Source organism: Mytilus trossulus, chromosome 5 (assembly GCF_036588685.1).
Source record: "Mytilus trossulus isolate FHL-02 chromosome 5, PNRI_Mtr1.1.1.hap1, whole genome shotgun sequence".
Classification (NCBI taxonomy): domain Eukaryota; kingdom Metazoa; phylum Mollusca; class Bivalvia; order Mytilida; family Mytilidae; genus Mytilus; species Mytilus trossulus.
In genome coordinates this window covers 65,901,233-65,917,915 of record NC_086377.1, presented here as the reverse complement: position 1 = coordinate 65,917,915, position 16,683 = coordinate 65,901,233, and the positions used below count along the sequence as shown (strand labels likewise).

The window sequence follows — 16,683 nt, the reverse complement described above, 5'->3', positions numbered from 1 at the left end:
TTCCCAGGTTCAGGTTTTTTCGAACAAGATTTCATTGCTATTGAATCTGCTTCTATAGAGAGAAGTTAATGATAATCACACCTTGATTTGACTTCTTAAACTGGCCGTTTATTGATACTGGTCAGCGTCCACACACGTGATTTATGACAACTTATTGGTCGGTGTGTAAATTTATACATGTGTTGACACCTGTGTGTAATCTAATGTCTCTTCGTAATTGTAGCTTTCATGTAAAAGACATTATTTACATGTTGATTGCAATGGTACAGTTGTATTAGTTTATACAGCTTAAGATTAATTGGCAGGTGAAGTCTACTGAGCTGTTTTTTAAATAGGTACAAATATATGTTTAATGTTGGTATACATCTCTAATTGGGATATCTGAACGTGGAGTGGCAAATATTGCATCCGTATATAATTTTACGCATAAATGGACTTTTTCGGCATGCTGTGGGTAAAGTATTAATAACTTTTACTAACTTGAAAATAAAGATTTGTATTCTTGGATAGAAGTTTATCGTCAAAAGGAAGTAAAGACAAGTCTCAAACAACTCTTTTAAAACCTTCCATCAAAATACCAGTACCCAGCCTCATGCAAAAAAAGATGTGGTATGATTGCCAATGAGATATATGTCCACAAGAGACCAAAATGACACATATATTAACAACTGTAGGTCACCGCACGCATGCTTTGTTTTTAAATGCGAAGTAAACCTGAAAACTCTGACGACTGTTTCATTAAGGAAATAAAAAAATTTAGAGAAGGTATAAATGTTTTTGTAACTCACAACTCGACTTTCAGAAGGGGGCTACCACATAATTGTTTCTTTTTAAAAAAGGGGGTTGGGGTGAAATAAAAGTAAATGTCCGGCATTTTTTTAGTCGTATCTCTGTTCTGCCTTTTTTCCAATTAGCTCCTCCTGCCTTTTTTAAAAATACATCCTAGTCCGCAGATAGCTCACTAACTTGGAACTCTACCTTAGCAACTCACACACTCGACTTTTGTAACTTTTAGAGATTTATAAGTTAAAATAATAATTGAATATAATTGGTACGATCTCCACGACATGTACCGTAATGAATATTGTTGTTCATGGACGTGTATATCTTACATACGCGGCAACGCCATTGAGTTGACTAATAAAATATAAATAGTTAAAGAAGACATTTTTTATGTATTTGAAAAAGGATTATAATTTAGACTTCCATAAATTAATTGCAAATGGACCCTCAAGAGCCTCGAATATTACACATAGAATGTAACACTGAATTGATTTTCCCACGGTCATTTAGTAAGGTCACCTAAGTTTACTGTTACGTGAATTTTGCCGCCGTATGAAATTCTCGTGCAAGAAGATAATTGGTGTCAGCTAATTTTAAGCGAACAAACTGAGCAATGTCAAGTTAAAGGTCAAGCTACATCTGTTGACCACTAAGATGTATAAAATTGCGTGCATGAAATTATTAAATTTTCATCAAAAAAAAGGGATTATAGATTTTATAGATTAAGATAATGTAATCAAATTCCATAAATTTTATAAACCAAATTAATTGTATACAAATAAGGATAATTTTCAAATTACATTATGTACATTTTACGCGTGACAATTTTTATATAAAACATTGGGGGGGACCCACATTTTTTAAGAAATTGATTGTATGTGCGGACCAGAACCTCGTATGCCTGGGGGCACCATGTAAACCATTTAAATATTTTATTACTGTATCCAGAGACATATTGTATTATATGTCTCTGCTATATCGTATTTGTTTTTTACCATTCCACTTTATTTTTTCATTTTTCTGCCAGTTGATATCCTCGTCCAGTGAAACATGCATGAAACATTTGCCACTGGACGTTAAACTGTCGACAATCATTCATTATGTTTCTTTCCAATTTGTCTCCTCAACACGTGCCAATTATGCCCCCGGCCTATGCCCGGGTCAATCCACCACTGGCGGCTATCAACTAGTGTATTGATGTTCTTCTTTATATACATATATACACGATAAAGTCAAAAGAAAACTACTGACAGCTTGAGAACAATTTTAACAAACACAATCTTCTTTAACTGAGATATAAAACGGTACAACAAAATGTAAAATAGAATAAAATTTAAGGAATAAAAGAAAAAATAGCTTGACCCCATTCAATTTAATTATAAGCAATGTTCAATAGTTAGATTAAAAGTTAGCAATTTACGTGAAGAACTAGCAGTCTCAGATACTGATATATAAAGTTATGTTATATATATTTCAAAAAATGATTAAATGTAAAAACAAGGAAGTTATATGACCTCCTTGGTAAAAATGAATCTTTTTCATTAAGAAAGGTGAATATTACAGGATTCAAAGTAGTACATTTTGAAATTTATTAAAATTTTAGAACACGAACTAATACTTTAAACGATCTAAAATATGATACCAAGGAGGTTATATGAGACCTTTTCATATAATCTCCTTGGTCATACTGACAACCCCGAAAAACGATACAGAACATAGCATGCGTATATGAATAGTAAAACAACAACTTTGTCCAATTACCGTACTTTTTCAAATACAATAGGTTGTTTCTTTTAAGAAAACCGCAATCAAAATTGGGGATTACTATATGGTTAGCACAAAGTGTTGGAAATAGTCAACTATTTTTGCATGAATTTAAAAAAAGAATTGTTGATAATTATATAGCCGAAGCCTTGTCATTTTTTGAAAACACTTCAAAATGTTATTTATATCAATATATACATGATGGACATACTTTGCAATTTTATTTGAATCGACCATTGAACAGTTTATATCAGTCATATTTAACTAAATATAGAATAAATTCACATTCACTTAATGTAGAAACTGGAAGATACTTTAATATTTCCAGAAATGAGCGTGTTTGTAATATGTGTAATAAGAAAGTCATCGAAGACGAATATCATTTTATATTAGAGTGTGATAAATATGTAAATGTCAGAAGTAAATATATTAAGATATATTATTACAGAAACCCATCTACCTTCAAATTAGTTCAATTACTATCTGTAAGAAATATTATAGAATTAAATAATCTGGGTAAATATCTGTACGAGGCAGAGAAAATTCGTAACACTTGATTTTTGTTTTGTACCTTTATTACCAATGTAAATTATATGCCAAACTCCGCTATATAGTAATGCTGTATATGTATATGTTTATGTAAACTGTATAATTTGTGTATGTATTTAATCCTATGAGCTGTATATTTGCTTACGGAATAAAGAATTATTATTACTGAAGGAATACACAAATTCTGTGAATTAACTTTACTCACAATGCGTATGCTTATAAACATGAGGTGGAGACCTTACTAAATACTGGTAAATCAACTTTGTTAAAGGAAATTTCATTCACCCCGAAATTATGAAAAACATGTGTTATATCTGGGAATATATATGTTCCTGGTTAGATAAGGAATTTTATCGAACATGAACAAAACTATTAACATGCAAATAGACAGGTATGTGAATAAAAATCTTGAACAAAATCAAATGCCACAAGGCATTTTATTCTTCTGTCAAAATTTGGACAGAGACATTTTATTGCAGAATTATATGTCGGATAATAATTTATATATATCTGACAAAATTTCACGTGCCTGTTTATTGTTCACATACCATTCAATAAACACCTAAAATCAAGAAAAGACGATGATCAGTAAATACGGCAACGAAATTTGTATTTATATTCTAATTGATTATTACGCTATTTTAAAACGAATCTATGGTAAATTTTTACAGTCGGACAAATCTCAATTATGAAATTTAAAAGTGGAAATAATATAAAAATCCACTTTTCTGTTTGATAAAGAAAACAAATTATACGCTATCATGGTTCCTGACTGGTAAAAAATGCGTATTCCATAATTAACAATTTATAATTTAAAATTCATTTGAAACATTTCAATACTATAAATATCATTACGAAACTAGAACATTTAATTATTATCAAAAAAGGATCGCCGCTATCAAAGAACTTTTTTCACCTGGATTAAGCAATTAACTCTCCTACTTGTCGAATGACAATCTCCTTTGATGTGAACTCAATTCACAAGGTTGATTGTATATGCCTGGGTGAAACAATTTAACATATTCGTCAAGGTACTAAAATTATGAATTTAAAAATGGCGTTTAAACTTTAGGATGATTTTACCGCTTTCGAATATTTTTCAAAGTCTTCCGAACCATATATATTATAACTTGTATTAATTTGAAAGATACCACATAAACATCATGAACATTATATATATCATTGCAAAAACTTTAAATTAAAAACAACGTTCACGATACCGATCGCGAGATTTAACTTCTCAATTAAACGGACGTCTGTTAAAGGACCGTCGTTATCTGATGATATCAGAGGGATTAAAAGATAAAGGTCAAATCTGCCGAGCGGAAAGACGATTTTAACTGCAGACGGCAAAAATAACTGATTGACAGCAACTTTGAAATACGACAGCTATTTTGAATGTAGAACGTCTATAAAATCGATCTAGTCAATAATAATAGCTGTTTACAGGCATCATAGGCAGTAAGCGGGCTTGATAGCTCTTTGGTTTTTCTAGTGTTCATATATCATTTTGTTATAATCTTTTAAAAAGCATGACAGTTCAAAGTATCATGCTTTTTAAAAGATTATAACAAAATGATATATGAATAACTAAAAATAAAGCAGAAAAATGTGAAAGGTCCATGTGCTTGTTGTTCCAGCTATAAGTTCATGAAGTTATAGAGAATTTGGCGGGAAATGATTCTCTCTAGATTTTTTATACATGTAACATTGGCAACTTTTCTTTCAAAAACTATGAAAAAATGAGGATTTTTATAAGCTTTTCAAATATGACTTTTTTTTCAAAACGATATGTGTTATAAAATTATGAAAAGAGAAGTAGGGCTTAATGGGGGAAATTTATTGGCACCATATGGAAAAAACAGAAGATTCTGAATGTCTTTCAACAATTCATAAACAAAAGGAGTGAACATCCATATTAGAGAATATTTTGATCATTTGCCCACTTTTTCAAAGGACAGGTTGAAAAGAAAAACATCCATAATCATTTTATAAAACTATTATTAATTTGATTGAATTGTCAGAGGTACATCTGATGACGTCCTCGATGGCGATGTAACTACATCATGTACACAATGTGGGAGGTTGTTTTATGTGTTAAAGGACATGTACAGGTGTTAAATGGGTCATGATTTATGTGTTTTACTTATTACTTATGACATGGAAAAGTAGTTTTACAGTCAAATCTACATAAGATTAGAAATTAAGTTTTACAGTAAAATCTACATAAGATTAGACATTTAGTTTTACAGTAAAATCTACATAAGATTAGAAATTAAGTTTTACAGTAAAATCTACATAAGATTAGAAATTTAGTTTAACTGTAAAATCTACATATGATTAGAAATAAAGTTTTACAGCAAAATCTACATAAGATTAGAAATTTAGTTTTACAGTAAAATCTAAATAAAATTTGTCAGTAACTCCTAACCGAACTGTGGGATTTTGATTGACAAATAAATTGGCCTAGTCTATCTCTATGTTAGCTTTCTGAAGTGGAATAACAAAAAGGGATGCAATGGTTTTCATGTATTCTTTGAAATTTTTAAGCCATCTTTCTCTGTACTTTATTTATTTTTAGAACGATTATTTCTGTCTAATATCTGCATCACTGTTTTGAATAAAAAAATATTTTGAAAATGAATGGTATTAAAACAAGAGATTTTAAGGCAGAAAACAGTGTTTGTTTGAACATAAACAAATGCAGCAAACGCAAGGACTGTTAATAGGTTAAATGAAGAGTCCAACATTTTACCTTCAGGCATGTAATAAAAAAAGTTGTGTTTATTTTTAGAAAAGATGATTGGGTCATTAACATATATCATCATGATCATTGTACATTGTATTTTTTAAGAAGACTGATTCAGAAGTATAAACTTATAGGAAGCTTTTCTGACATTCAAACTCAAAAGAATATGCTCTTTGAATGCAACAAAGGAAGCATGGTCAGCAAGAGATTTTATATAAAATATAAATGTTTATATATAACAAAAAACTTTCTACTAATACTGTCATCTGTTTTTCTTTTGTTTCAGGTGCAAAGAAGGATGCACAGGCAGCACGAGAGTTTATTTTAAGGATGTTTGTTGATTTAAATCCTGACCCAGACAAGATCATATATTCTCATTTTACATGTGCAACAGGTATGATTTATTTCTGAGGGACCTGGGTGGCCTAAGTAGATACTACTGTAATCACAAGCTAGTCAGCACTTAGGTTGTGAGTTGAAACCCTGCTCGTGCGGATGCACTTTACTCGAATCTTAATTTACTAGGATTGTCAGTTTCTTATCGAAGGTTAATGGATTTCTCCGGCCCCCTAGCTTCCTCCACCAATAAAAACTGGCCACCACAAATAGCCTTAATGCGGAGCTGAAAAGTCGTGTTTAAACATCAAAAATTAAATCAATCGATCAAAGTTGTTGAATGTAAAATATTTTTAGGGTAGAGATTAGAGGAAAACCATATTGTCTCTTACTCGATAGTCCTTTTTCAGGGACGAATCTCTAGCAAACAACATAGAACAGTGAGATTATTATTCTTTTGAATTCCTTAAAATGCACATGTAAAGCAGTTATCAATTATACTAATGTACTCAAATATTCAAGTTACAAAATGATTTGTAGGGCTATAACAAAACTATTTTATAAAAAAATATTGTAAAGCTGTGCAGGGTAAAAAAACTAGGTTAGACTATAATTATTTACATCATATTTTTATGTCCCACCTACGATAGTAGTGGGGCATTATGTTTGTCTGGTCTGTGGCTCCGTTCTTTCGTCCGTCCGTTCGTTTGTCCGCAAGTTAAAGTTTTTGGTCAATGTAGTTTTTGATGCAGATGAAGTCCAATCAACTTGAAACTTAGTACACTTGTAGCTTATTATATGATATTTCTAATTTTAAAGCCAAATTAGACTTTTGACTCCAAGTTCACGGTCAACCGAACATATAAAATGAAAGTGGGATTTTCTGGTTTAATAAAGTTTTTGATGAAGTCCAATCAACTTGAAACTTAGTACACTTGATACTTATGATATGATATTTCTTATTTTAAAGCCAAATTAGACTTTTGACCCCAATTTCACGGTCCATGGAACATGGAAAATGATAGTGCCAGTGGGACATCCGTGTACTTTGGACACATTCTTGTTTAATTGAAAAATATTTTGATATGAGTGTTTCTGATGAGTCTTATTTAGACGAAACAGGCGTCTGGCATACTAAATTATAATCCTGGTACCTTTGATAACTATTAGATTACACATATTTCCATTGTGTGTTCCTCTGCCAGATACAATGCAATCTTGATAATTGAGCAGTTTAATTTGTTTTATCATATACTTAGCATTAATATGATAGCTTTTGCATATGTGTAACGAACGGAAGTACACAAGCCATAATTTCCCACCCAGGCTGATAACCCATATCAGCCCGGTCTGATAACCCATATCAGGGGCGTCTCGTGCTAAAACCCATAACAGTGCTTCTCGTGCAAGTTACTTCCGGTGTTTCCGGTATCGGTTGTTTATTTTTCCATTGTGACGTCAGATATTGATGACGACGTCAAAATTTACAGGAACTTTTGTGGGGATAGTTTAGTACTTGCTAACAAATGCCATTGGCAATTATGAATGCAAGTTTTCCACAATCCATTAAAATTGATGAATCCAAAGTTAATTGACACATTAAATATTTTTCCTTGAAATATGTTTTATGAACCAAGAAGTTTGATACATGTAGCTTTTGAAGATGTCTCTCTCTTAACTTTTCCTTTTCTGTTTACAGATTAAGAAATATTCCCTGTTATATGTTTATTAAATGTATCAAGAAGTTTGATGTCTCTCTCTAAACTTTTCCTTTTCTGTTTACAGATACAGAAAATATTAGGTTCGTATTTGCAGCCGTAAAGGATACGATTCTGCAACTGAATTTAAAGGAATATAATTTAGTGTGAGAAGACAATTATTCAGACCATTACGTAGTTCCATGGAAACGTGAAAAAGTGGCCTTGGTCAGAAATAAACTATACTTTATATGACAGCTAGTATGTTTATATGTGTTGTCATGGAGATGCATTTGTTGTCATTGGCAACCATCATCATCACTTAGCAACTAAATATGTCGAACATCTTGCTGAACGTCCCAAATATGTTGTGTTTCTTTGTGGAACGGCGGAAAGAAAGTGAAAAAGGGAGATGACTGCTAACTCTATTTTGTTATTTTTCTGGACGACGGCAAATGTCATGAGAGATCGTTGCCGATGGCGAAACCATGGTTACCCAGGATCAGAAATCTGTCTTTCTCTTGTCAGATTTTTTTGTGACTTGGGTTAAGAGACAGATGAGAAGCGTATATGGACCTTTTTTCTAACACTATATTATTATACTAATGGTAAACCTGTTAACAGTAGATAAATGTCTGAACATAACATGGTTCTCCTGGGTGATAAAAGTTTTGTCCTCAATTTTCTGTTTTTTTATTGAGAACAAATATTCATTTCATTGGGATACAGGTATTGTCATTTAATGAATTTTCAAGGGGGAAATGTTTGCCTCGTCATTTCCTTACTTCCCAGATGCAAATAAAAATAATATTTTAATCACTGGTGAATCTTTTCGACTGGAGAGAATTGACATCATATTACCAAGCACTTTAATTTTAATTTGATAAAGTTATCTGTCTTTCTAGTTCTATAGGTTTTTCTTCTAAAAGACTTATATAGATTCAATATACTTTATATAATTTTATTCACAATTATTCAATTGAGCAATATGTAGTTTTTTTTCTAACAGGTCTAAATGTGTAGAAGACCTATTACACATAGTTTATTCTTTTTTAAACTTGCAACTATATTCCCTTGAATTGTTGATCAATTTTTTTGAGTTTTTATTAAATATTCTGTCATGATCCTGGCTTTAGCAGTTCTCAAAACCTAAAAGATTAAGAAATCCTTTTTATTGTAATAACTATTTAGCTAAAGATAAATGTCTTTTTCTGAAGAAAAAAAACCAGCTGTACATATAGCTTTGGAGGCGCCTCAAATAACATTATTGGGAAAAATAATTTTCTGAAGATCAGGAATAAGAAATCATTTATTGTATCCTCATTGTTATAGCAAAACCCAAACAATTAAATAAGTCCCAAAAGGGGTAATATTGCTTTTGTTAGCTGTGGTTGATTTCCTCCCTGATTTGTACCAAGGTGTAAGATTTTTTATTTTATTTTTCATGAACAACGTAATATTTTAAAATGATATAAATACAACCATTGATAACATCAGGGCCCACACGTCATTGCTATGAATGTTATGCAGGAGGTTTATATTCATAATAATTTATTCCACACATTCAACAGTGTTTACATGTAGCTTTTTTTACATTTTGATTTTTTTTTCACAGTAAAGATGTATCTCCCTGAGGGTGACACCAAAGTGATATCTCCCTGAGGGCGATAATGCCGCTACAACACCCTGAAAGTGAAAGGGCAACATTACTTTTATCACTTGGTTATATCTCCCTGAGTGCGATATCACACTGGAAGTGAAAGAGCAACATTACTTTTATCACTCGGTTATATCTCCCTGAGGGTGACACCAAAGTGATATCTCCCTAAGGGCGATAGTAAAAGGGCAACATTACTTTTATCACTTGGTGACCTCCATGTGTTAGTTCAGATGTTCTGTGGTGAATGTAGACTCTATTTATTCTGTATCTGTCTGATAGGAATTCCTTTGTTTTCTATGAGTGTGTATGACTGTGTATGTGTGTCAGGGGAATTCCCTACTTTCATTTTTGTATTGTGCTTTTTTTAGAATGGTCAATTAATTTCAACCGATGGGTTTTTTCGTTATAATCATTTTTGCAGTTAGAGAATCAGGTTTCTGTAAAACAGTATCAGATCACAAGCTTCGTGTAATTGTAACACTTTGGGGTTTTGCTACATTTATTTTGTGCTATTTTTAGGCTGGTTTGACATTAGATGGTATACAATGTATGTTGGGCATTTTGCTTTAAACAAAATGGATAAAATCTACCTTCATATGGAAAAGATTTTGAAGATTTTGTTTATTAGATTCGATGTTGAAGATGTATATATGTCAGCTAGTTTTGTATTTTTATTAGTGAATCTTAAAAGAAAAAATTGATGTTATAACATTTTTTGTGCATTCATGAAAAACACACTTAAATCTTTTCTTAGGTGGGAACTGTCTCAAAATATGGCATTTTTTTTTATCAAATGAATATCTAATTTATTTGGCTTTGACCACCCATTAATCTTTAAAATGTTCAGAGTTATTGTCAAGTACAAAAACTCGCCCACCAACCAAATATAATAGTATTTGTTTGGAAATAAAAACTGCTAAATTTTGAAAAGTCCCTATAAATTCTTCATACAATTTGTGTAGCTGCACGTAACACCACCGAGAAGATTTTTAGGCAAACCAATGATAGATTTATTTTTATGTCTTTGAAACGCTTTTTTGACCAAATTCTTTTTCTTGCCATACGAACAGGGTCTTCAAGTGCAATATGACGAGTGATATTACAGTGCTATTTAATGTTGCATTCAGTTTTCAAACCTTCCACTTTTTTTCTTTGAAATCAGATTTTTTTTCCAGTTTAAAGGGGTAGACTTCAGTTAAGGTAGATAACTCATTAAATCAGTTATGCGTTTGTGAAAGGCAAGCTTGTTCAATTTATTTTGAGCATTTACCTGAAACAGATTGGATATAATCTAAGAAAGCTAGAAATATATTTATAAAAATAGTTGGCACAAATGTACTTATGATTTGAAGAGTTATTGCCCTTAACTTAGTTCAAACTCCTGATTTGTGAAGAGCTTAAAAACAAATTTGGGTTTCAAGATTTTGTTTTAAGGTGTCTGTAGATAAAAGGCCGGTATATTTCATTGTATTTTGCAAATGATTTCCTACGCAATTATCAGTGAAGTAATTACAATAGTTCTTTGTTTTCTGATCTTTGAAAACCGATGAAGCAATCAGCCCTTTTTTTTCTTAAAAAAGGTCAATTTACTATAGCTATGAATTTGAGTCACTATGGATACGACCTTTTGAACTTTTGCAACAAGCTGACATAACCATGGTAACAAACATATGATGTTAGAACGAATGAATGAATGAATTTTTTAGAAGTTTTCTGTGAGTCTTTAGTTCATAGATATATTTTGTTGGTCGTGCATGAGTGATTAAAGGAAAAATAACCTTTCAACCAGACTTTTATATATAATGTATTTATCTTAGGGCATGTTGAAGACGCTAGTTAAAACTGTTGTCTCAAAAAAGTCATTCTTTCAATCCGTAATTCAAAATTGCCTCCACTGAAGATTCAAATGAAAAAAATAAAAATATATCCATAGAAATGTTTGGCTCTGTTCAATATTTTCCCTTCTGATAACCAGAAAAATATCTAATTACAATCCGAAGTTTAAGATGGCGCCAATATGACCACTTGTTTTTTGAAAACTTTTTTTTTTAAATTTAAGATTTCAGCTTGAGTTTTAAGGGCAGGCTGGGATGACTTTGTAGACAATAGTTTTCATTACTGTTCTTTTGTGCTGATTATTTTTGCTAAATGTTGGTCTTAGTATGAAAGTGCAATATTTTACCATATTTGTAATGTACGATTATCATAGCTGAAATGATGGAACTTTTTTTATTAATAAATCATTTTTGCTAAAGTTGTCTCTCCTTAAGGGGCAATCTTATACAATCTTCATTTGAGATAACTTTTATATACAGCAGTACCTAACTCCCTATATTGTTAGGGGATCAACTCCCTAGGGTATCCTTATTGATGTATCAATTATTGCATAGGTTTAATTCTAGATGAATTTGTTTGATATATTTGTAAGAGTAACAATCATAATGATGAAACAGGTCAGACATAGATATGAATTTCCTCCTTACCACTATGGAAAAATGTAATTTAACTCAAAATTCAAGCCGGAACTTTTCTCTCGAAAGATATATTCAATTTGCATTATGATTGATAGGAAGAAAAGTCCAATCTTAAAGTTGATTGTCGTTGCCAATTTATAAGTTTTACCCATTTTGGAATGGAGGAAATATCAGAATGAGTTATTATGTACCTTTAGTGCACTATCTTTTACCTTAAGTGCACTAACATGCACTATTGCTGTGCATTCATCATAAAACCCGGTATCTGGTTGACTTATAACTAATCTTCAGAATGGAGTTTACTTTAGATTTCTTATTCAAAGAGATCTAAATTAAAGAACTCCTTAAAACACTGTTTTAAGGGAGGTAATACTGTAAATCTTTCTTGCTTTAATTGTATAATAATATAACTGTGTTTATGAATCATATTTATTTGTGAATGGAATGAGATGTTTTTTAAGTTATTATTTGTCACCATAATAATTCGTTTCATTAGGGGATTCCCTACTTTCATTATTGTGCTATTTTTAGAATGAGACTTTGTAAATTGTGATATATTTAACCAGTCAATATATGTCTTTGGGTGTCCAATATGATTGGCCGCTAAAGAAGTTTATACCATGTATATTATAAACAAAGCAATTTTTATCACAAACTAACAAATTACCATGGCAACCATCATGGACACAGAATCACTTCAGAGTATGAGAATATCTGTTTTGTCTTCAAGACTTTTATAAAATTTCCAATCAAACAAACCTGAACGTGTAAATGATAAAACGTTTTTGAAATGCAATGTATTTTTTTTTAATAACTATAGTATACACAAATACAGAAAAGTAAATCATTTTAAGATTAATAACATACAAAAAAAAAAGAATTTAAACTGTACAACATGACTTCTCTGATTCTAAAATGAAATTCAGATTACTACTAAAATAGAAATACCTTACAGGGTGCAGTTATTGATTTGATCATACTGTGAAATGAATTCTCCCTGGCAATGGTTGCACATGGTGAAACATGATATACATACATACAAATATTTAATATCAGCTTTTTGTAACAGAATGGATTTATGTTGTTTCCATGGTCAAGCAATTTTGTCCTATTTTTTAACCTTTGACCTTTCATTCATACTTATGACACACATATTTTTGGTTTGTACAGATTAGAGTACTCAGGATTTATTTTCTGATAGAATTTGTTGTATTCAGATAGAAGACATTTAAAATATCTGTTCCAGACTTTTCAGTACTCATTGATATATTTGTCAAGGCTTCATAGACTATTCTCCCAAACAGATAAAGTTCTGGTGGGCATTATTTTTTAGCATCAGCTTGACCAAGTGACCTGTACAAAGAGACAGCAACTAACCTGTACAAAGATGTTTGATGGTTTTCTATCTCTCAATCTCTTACCCTTAAGAAACATTCGTCAGGAAATTTGGCTTTCCTGTTTCAATCCAATACTATGCTTTTGTATTCTATAAAATGGAAGTTGTAGGGCGATGGTTAGGATCCCTTGCAAGTCACAACTCCAGGACAAGATTTTTTACCATCTAAATAGAAACTTTAAATGATCTGAATTAAAGATTTGCATAATAAAGTCAATTGACTTCAAAACATTTTTTATGAAACTAGAGATCATATGTCAAAGTGTTTGATTATTTAAAGATTAAATGAATTGAAAATAATATCCCACTTCATCCCCTCATGTCTGAGAAAAAATCAGCATTAGACTGAAAAAAACTGCCAAAGTATTTTTTGTGATCAAAACATTCAAGATGGCACCAAAGCTTTTTCTTTAATTGTCAAAATATGCATCGTTCTTTTAAACTAATATATAAAAAAAACCTACAGATTTTGACATACAACTTGTCCAACATTTTAACCCTTTTTCTGGCATTTATAAGTATTCACTGAGAATTTGAAGCTAGGAATTAGCCTTTGGACAATGACACTCGTTCCATACTTTTGAACTCCTCTAAATCTGAGAATTTAAAACTTTGCACAATGTTTTTATACCATGTGTACCCTTTTCAAAATCATTTAATTTGACCAGATGACCACACAACTTTTGAGAGTTTCTCAATTTTATAACTTATTCACCTTTGCATATCATTTTCTGTCTGTTTACCTCTTTTAATCTCTTTAAATTCACATGTCGAACTGTTTCCGTGTGTAACTAGTCTTTTAACCAATACAAATCAAATGTTCAAAGGTCAAAGTTGAAGGTCAGTGCAATAAATGTCATGCATGAGTAATTTCTAATTGTTAAGTTCAAGGTTGTTTATATTTCACTGCAACCTCTTTTTTGTAACTGTACCAAAAATAAGTGCTAATGTTTAGACCATTCAAAAAACAATGTTTCAAAGCTTCTGTGATTTGGCGAAAAATCTGTAAAATTAGACCAAGACTGAAAAGTTGTTTATTTATAAAAATTAAGAAGCTTTTAAAACTTTGCAACAAATATTTATGAAATATATCATGATTTTTGTAAAAAAGTATACTTTTTAGATTTTAAAGAAAAAAATATGGAAATTAAGTTTAGAGAAACCTTTTTTGATTGGTCTAAATCTTTAATTGTTTTACTTGTAGTAATGAGACTGTAGGTTTGTTAAGCTATGCATCATTGGATCATAATTACCATGTGACATCTGAAACTATGTTATATTGTCTCTACTTTTTTTATTAAGCTCTGATTTTTGTGGTTGCAACTTTCAACTTTTTTAACTTTTCTTTTCGTAAAATTTCAAACTTTTATAATCCCAATCATAATTTGGTAAAACTTCTGATCTTTTAGGTCAAATGTAAGTTTGCTTTCAATCAAATTAAGGAAGTTTTTAAAGATTATAAATTTAATAGAAATGAAGTAATACAATAAAAGCAACCAATTAGGAGATAGCTGTATATTTTTAAGCTCTGACAGCATTGATTTGTTATTTGATGGTCCCAAATTAAGTTTAATGGTGACGTGGTAGCTAAAAATACAATATTATTCTTCATTTCTAATGAGACTTGCAGAAAACAATGTTAAATCATTAATTTAAAATCGCATACATCGTCTGCACATGAGTATGTTTCGGAGCATCAATTGTGAATTGATGCCATGAAACTGGTGTCGTTATCCAATCAAAAAGAATGTTACAAAAGATGTTGCATTAGAATTGGTACTCCAGTGATGCATAGCATTAAACTTGGTTTAAGTTTAAACAGTTTTAACCTCAGGTTCAATCAGTGTCAAAGAATATTGGTTGATCTTCAAAATGATGAAGAATCTTGTTTTTTTCATACAGAATTTGAACCAAGTGTAGAAACTATAGTCTTATAATAATTCTGTCGCATTAAGTGTAACAAAGCTAATATTTGTACAATTTCTGTTTGTTTTTAGGTATACGTACAACCCGTAATGATTGACCCTGACCTTCGCCAGTTGGTTCATTGACCGTGACATTTGTCAAGGTCAAAGGTCGTACTGAGAAATTTAAAAAACAGGAGGCAATTTGTGCAGATTAATTTTGAATCTGGGTTGTTTTTCTTTTTCGTTCAAATTTTTTCAAAATTATATAGGAACGATTTGAACAATTTTGAAACAGAGGCTGAGAATATCCGAAGTCAAATGTCAATCTTTATGGGTTGTAAAGCAGTTGTATGTGTCTTAATTTGAGTTGTGAACAGATTTTTATTTTGTTAAAAGAATGTGCTTTTTGTATTGAAACAAAACATGTTTACTTTAAAATGGATGTCATTTGTCAGGAGTTATCTCCCCATTACGGAAATAAAATGCCATCTATTACATGATTAAAATAATCCATTCATAAATTTGTCTTCTGAGTATTATTAATGCATTTATAGTGACAGTGGGAATGCAGAACAGCCAGTCAAGGTCGTTAAACACTTCCAGTAGTAATACATTTAATCTTTTTATATAAAAATAAGGAGATGTGGTACAATTGCCTATGTAAAAAATATCCATCCAAGTCATAATTTGTAAAAGTACTGTGGATTCATTATTATTCGTTGGATACCAATTTTCATGGATTTCGGGGGTACAACTGAATCACAAAGTTATATTTTCAACAAATGACATTTTATATAGTCTTGTACTCCGCCTTTCACAATACCAGGATATAAAATATCCACAAACATGCAAGTTTTCTTTAATCCACAAAAAAATGAACAATAAACCATTATAGGTCAAAATATGGCCTTCAACACAGAGCCTTAGTTCACAACTAACAGCAAACTATAAAGGGCCAAACAAAATACTAGTGTAAAACCACTCAAACAGGAAAATAAACGGTCTAATCTATATTGAAAATGGATGTCATTGTCAGGAGTTATCTCCCCATTACGGAAATAAAATGCCATTTATTACATGATTAAAATAATCCATTCATAAAATTTGTCTTCTGAGTATGATTAATGCATAGATAACCATATAATAAGATGTTGTAGTGATAAGTGCATTGGACTACTAACACAAAGGTTCTTGGTTGAGTCCCCATTCCGGAAAGAAAAAATCCAGTGACTTAACTTTCTGGCTCTCTCTTGACACCATTTGTGAGTATGGTCTTGAGGAATCAATAGTCTGTCATGAGGGGACGATAAATGACTGACCTCTGTTAAGAGAGTCATATCTCTTGCATGTAAAAGACACCCTTGTAGA

General features: G+C 31.1%; 1 protein-coding gene across 2 annotated transcripts in view; it reads left to right on the top strand.

The window, feature by feature from the left end:
• Positions 1-15,836, top strand: part of LOC134719085 (guanine nucleotide-binding protein G(q) subunit alpha) — a 44,498-nt gene extending 28,662 nt beyond the window's left edge. For both annotated transcript variants that reach the window (XM_063582028.1, XM_063582029.1), the window contains 2 exons: positions 6,132-6,239; positions 7,967-15,836. In XM_063582028.1, coding sequence (XP_063438098.1) covers positions 6,132-6,239; positions 7,967-8,049 — 191 coding nt within the window. In that variant the 3' untranslated portion in view covers positions 8,050-15,836. The remainder of the gene's footprint in view (positions 1-6,131; positions 6,240-7,966) is intronic.
• Positions 15,837-16,683: the final 847 nt, after the last annotated feature.